This window comes from Centruroides sculpturatus, unplaced genomic scaffold (genome assembly GCF_000671375.1).
Source record: "Centruroides sculpturatus isolate CEXI.00-Female unplaced genomic scaffold, Cexi_2.0 scaffold1387, whole genome shotgun sequence".
NCBI lineage: Eukaryota > Metazoa > Arthropoda > Arachnida > Scorpiones > Buthidae > Centruroides > Centruroides sculpturatus.
Window position 1 is genome coordinate 71,507 of NW_019385651.1, and position 6,083 is coordinate 77,589.

Genomic DNA, 6,083 nt, shown 5'->3' on the forward strand with positions numbered 1-6,083 from the left:
ATATACAGTAGAGCGTCGATTTTTCGAATCAATTGGGGACTGGGGTTGTCCGGATAACTGATATTTCGGATAACTGATTTACGTATGAAAAAATAGTTTAACGTATCCGATGTCGAAATTTTTATCCGTTGCATGTTGCTTTGCGTTGAATTTTTGTCGATGTTAAGCCTAACGAAGACTATTGTATCGTTAAAAATTATTTTTTTATTTTGTACAAACAAAATAAATATATTGAAAAATATAAAAACAATAAAAAATTATACTTCAGATGTTAATTTAGTATCAAAAATGTAAAATATTTGAGTAGCCCTAGACATAGCCAAAGATTGAAGCGCCACAGCACTGGCGAAAATTTAAATTTGCCGACTGGAATTCTTTCGGATGATTGACTTTCGGAAAATCGATGCTCTACTGTATATATATATAACAATATTAAATTTATAATAGTTAACAATATTAGTTTATATATATAAATATTATGTATATAAACTAATATTGTTTAAAAAATTATAAAATTATTATAAGATTGTAAAACAGATATGAGAGCATCAGAAAGTAATATGAAACATTGAGATTGGATCACTGAAGGCAATCAGGCACTGAAGGTAATCAAACTGTTGGCCACCCCTGTACTAGGTGTTCCACACCTAGTACAGGGGTGGCCAACAGATTTTGCCCACCGGGCCAAATTGGAAAGAAAACTTTTTCCACAGGCTGAACCAGAGGCTGCCTTAGGAAGATTTTGAGGTGGTGCAAGATCTCATTGTGGTAGTCACCCCGTAAGACTAAATTGCAGATAGAGATTACAGATACATTTTTCACATTATCATGCTTTATCAACATTCTATGCTGTACTTAAAAGATTTGTAATAGAGCGTTAACTCTAAACGCACAGCGAGTTGGCGACCTTTTTTTTCTTTAGGTGTCAGAATTTTTCATCGAGCTATTCGGACTTGAGTAGCTAATATTGAAAAATTCATCGCAGGCCACATGAATTCATTAGAGGGGCTGTACGTTGGCCATGCCTGACCTAGTACATTCATGTACAGGTACTTTCAATCATAAAATGCTATAAATTATTTTCTAAATATAAATATAACAGTAAGTTAAATTTAAAAAAAATTTTTTTTATTATAAAATTATAAAAATGGCACAGAAATGTAATAGTTCTGTGTCAAATAACACATACATATATATTTTGCAAAATAAGTAATCATTAAATATTCAATCGCTTGATATCATTCAACAACAAATATTAAAGGATTAATTATACTGGCTAAAATGATTAGTATAGACAGTGTATGATCACATGTCTGATATGAATATTAAGTTTTCAGTAAAATTAGATAATTACATCAAAATCTTACAATGTCATAAATAAGCAACATAAGCAATATTATCATAATAATTAAATGTTCCAAATACAGACAGCTCTCATCTTTCAGACATTTTGCTTTCGGATAACTCAGTCTTTTGTACATAACATTTTGATATTCTTAAATTACAAAGGTCATTCTAAAAGTAAAGAACATTTGTTTCTCTAGATATTTTTATTTAAGATAATGAAACAAAACTTATTTTACAACACATATGATACCTTAGCTTATTTTTCTATGTAGTCACCATACAAATTTAAACATTTGTCATAGCATATCACCAGTTTTTCTATGCCTTCTGCACGCTCAGTTACCACCAAGTTCTTGAACCAGTCATTAATAATGACCTCTTTCAGTTCGTTGTCACTTCCATAGTGATTCCTGGCGAAAAAACCTTCAATTTTGGAAAAAGATGATAATCACTCGGAGCTTAGTCCGGGCTATAAGAAGGATGTCCAAAACTTCCACTTAAATTGCAGTTTAAGTGCGTTCTTCGTCAATGCAACAGCATGCGGACGTGCGTTATCTTGAAGAAGTACAATGTCTCTGGACAACAATCCCCACCGTTTATTTCAAACTGAAGCTTCATTCATCACATCACCATAAACCTCGGTTATCTGCCTGTAAATTTTGATAGGGCAGACTTTTTACGCATTCAAAAAGCATATTACACTATGAACCTCACACTTGGCGGGATCATTAATTTTGTCACACATTTCAAAGTCACACTGTAAACAATAAATAATTGTTGTGGCTTGCTGTTAGCATCAGACTGGCACAAAAAAATGGGAAGGTCCTTGACGCAGCAGTGGGGGTGGTGGGAGAACTGCACGGCTTGTCAGATCAAAACGTTCTTTTCTTTTAGAATGACCCTCGTATTTTTCATTAGCCAAATCCAGACTTTTGCACATTTTCAGCCAAAAAACAAGTTTGAATCACTTTCAATTTTAATTTAGATAACTTTGATTTTATAATTATTTGTAAAAATTCATTTTTGTCTGTTTTCTGTTTAATTTAGTTTTAATGCTTTAAATAATGTTTTATGCACTTTATACTCATTCTAAAAATCTAAAACATTTCAACCATAATAAGAAATTTTATAATTTTCCTTTTTAGCATTCTGTAAGCAGAATTTCCTTTATGACATGCAACTCTGTTGTTTGACTTTTGTAGACTTTTAGAAATGCATTTTATCTGAAAGTTCAGAACTTCTGTATGTATAAAGCAATAACAACTTTTAGCAAATTAAATTACCAATTACAAGTAAACAATTTACCTGACATCTTTTAAACCTTTTGAACGAATAATATTAAATATATCCTTATGTCCCATTGGAGTCTTAGGATACATATCAAGAACCTAAAAAAAATAATAAAAAATTGTCATCATTATAAAAAGCAAGTTAACAGAATTTCTCATATATCAAATTAATTAACTGATTAGAAACTTAAAAGCATTTTTGAAATTGTAATGTAAATCTGTCTTTAAAAACTTTTGACACAAATTTCACAGATTACAAGCAAATAGAAGAAAAACATGGTAATGTTTCTTTAGTTTGTCTCCTTCATATTAATACATCATGTAGTTTTATTGTAATTATTTCAATAGTTATTATAATTAAAAGCATTCTGAAAACAAAATGTATACTTGACAGGTGACATCTTGAAACAAACCTCATTATTACAATTTAATTTGTAAGTTTGACAGTGAAATACTGAAATTTACAAAATGTCATTGAAAGCAATTCTGTTTTCATTCATTAATATACATTTTACTGCTTTTTATATGTATAAAAAAAATTAATAAAAGCATTTTAAAATTTATATATATTGTATATATGTAATTTAGGTCTAATGCTTGACCAATTTGCAATTTGATTGGCAACTATATTACACTCAGTCAGCACTTGCTTGTAAACTCAAAAAAACACAACACCTTAATTTGCTGAGAAAACTTTTAATGAAAAGCTAACGTTTTCAGCCAACTCTATTGGCCATCATCAGGCTAAGCTTTTTCGAATACAAAGAAAATAGAACAAAAATTTTAAAATCAAANGAAAGTATATAAATTTTTATTTATTTTTGGGGTCTCTAGAACGAATTAATCAAATTCCCATAAAAATCTATGGTAAATCAATAATCAGTTAACAAACAGTTCAGGTAGCAAACACAGTCTTGGAATGAATTATGGTCATTAACCGATCACCCACTGTAGTCTTTCCAAATAATCATCACATAAATAACCTTTGCTTTATTGCAGTAGCACATTACAAACGACAAATGTTTTCAAACAGCTTGACTGCCCTGCTTTAGATCAGTTACATACATGTTCCATTTAGAATGCTCTTTTTCTAGTTTTCTACATTCAAACTGAATTCAAAATTTAAATTATTTTTGAAATTTACACAATTTAAAATTACCAAATTAAACTTTAAAACAAATATATTCTACATGATTTTATTTTAATACCCCATCATTCAATTGAGTTATTATAATAAACTTTTTTCTTTGGATTATCATAAAATGCTTTCCAATCATTTGATAATGCATCTGTCTCTCTTATATTAATGCACTCTTTCTCCAATGATGTTTTAAATATCTTTAATAACTCAAAAATTTAGTTTCTTCTTTATTAAAACACTTCTTAATCAATGCTGCTTGGTCTAGTTTAGCTTTAATTCCAGGTTCCAAGGCTTATATAAAAAATGTTGTTTGTTTCCCTTTTTTCAATATCTAAATCTGTGTTTTTTAATCCTGAAGTTAAGAAATCCTATATATTACAGTAGTGGTCAAAAGTAGAGCTAACCTTGACATATTTTTTAAAAATGTGACCTCTATTGAATCAAACAGATTTTATTTTAACTCTGATTTACAAAAAAAAAGTTTTTATATTTTACACAGTGACAAAAGTAGAGATTGCAATAGGAAAAGAAAAAATTTTTAATTGAATTCCAAAATTACACGGGAGCCCGATATAAGTTTTAATCCATTCCCACGCAAAAACAGATGATTATTTGGAAATTCGAAGAAACTCATAAGTGTAATCAACAAAGAGTGAATTCAACTGTTAAGAATTGGCACAAAAGGTTCTCGATTGTCCAGCTTTACATGAACAAATTATGTTGTCAATTTTACAAGATTTTTTCTTGAAGTTTAAGATGCCAGTAATTTTTGTGGGACAATGTGTGAATTGACATGCATTTGATATAAAATTAGAATTGTATTAATAAATCTAATTTACTTTATTTTGATCTTTAAAGTCACACTTCATCCTATATGCAAGATCGTCCTATATTCGAGTAAATATGGTATGTAGAATATATTTGTTGTAAAGTTTAATTTGGTAATTTTAAATTGTGTAAATTTCAAAAATAATTAAATTTTAAATTGAGTTTGAATGTAAAAAAACTAGAAAAAAAGCATTCTAAACAGAACATATATGTAACTGACCTAAAGCAGGGCAGTCAAGCTGTTCAAACATTTTGTCATTTGTAATATATTAGGAATAAAGCAAAGGTTATCAATGTGATTATTATTTGCACATTTTTCCAGTTTGAATTATCTTTCCTTTATTAGTCTTTCCAAAAATAAGAATGTTCATTAGTCTAAATATGTAAAGGAAAATAGTTCTATGTTTATTTTACAAAGTAAAACATACATTAGAAAATTGCATATTTAAAATATTTTAATCTATTTAAAATTTCCAGCATACTTGCATAAAATTTGAGATTATAAAATAAAGGTGTGATGTAACATTTACATTTTAAAATCTTTTGAAAAATTCAATCATCACATTTTGAAGAATTCTTGTTGCTAAGTACAACGTTGAAGTAATAATACAAATTCAAGATATAAAGCATTAGCCTATTCTAATTCTGAGAAATACTATAACAACTTTCAATTCCAGTTTAAATTATAATTGTTTTTCAATTTGCTTTTCAATTCCTACTTAATCCCTTTGTTATGTAGATTGCTTTATCCAACTTCTATGATTTTTATGGCATCATTGCTGTATAATTTAAAAATACAGTAGACCCCCCTATAACACAGGTTCCTATAATTACGATTCCTATAAGAGGCGAAAAAATTGTGACGGTATCCGTACAAACCTGATAAAAAAAAACTCCTATAATTCGGTAAAACGTCATCGGGCAGCCGAACTACTTTCCGCTGTCCAGCACCACGCTATGGAGAATTTAGGCGGGTAAATTGAGTTTACTATCATCTGTACAGTATTATACAGTAGACCCCCCTATAACGCTTAGATACGTTCCACGTTAATCAAATTTTACGTTGTAGGAATGATTAAATACGTGAGCCAATCGCAGCCCGATAGGTGTGAACTTTACGGACTAAGGCTGTTTGAAAGGTTTTCTTCTATAAAATTAACTGATTCTAGACTAATTCCACTCAACATTTCCAAAACACGTATAATTTTTTGGGAACAATCTGTATAAACTATGCTATAAACAAAAAATTATAGGATTACTTACCAAGTGTGTACCGTTCGACTACGCCGTTGCTCAAAGTTTGTTTTCGTCACGGAACAGCACACGAAACGGTGGCCGCGATTTCTGATAACGAATTTTTCGCAGAAAAATAACTTAACCTTTCGAGACATCATTAATATAAATAATTTTTATGGCCGTTGAATAAGAAGTGTTTCTTTCACAAGAAATGTATAAAATTAGTGCTGTATTAGACTTAC

General features: G+C 29.5%; 1 protein-coding gene across 1 annotated transcript in view; it reads right to left on the reverse strand.

The window, feature by feature from the left end:
- Positions 1–6,083, reverse strand: part of LOC111640886 (putative Polycomb group protein ASXL2) — a 101,361-nt gene that overhangs the window by 53,182 nt on the left and 42,096 nt on the right. Inside the window, exon 2 of the mRNA XM_023386967.1 lies at positions 2,653–2,735. Within this exon, the coding sequence (XP_023242735.1) occupies positions 2,653–2,735 (83 nt within the window). The remainder of the gene's footprint in view (positions 1–2,652; positions 2,736–6,083) is intronic.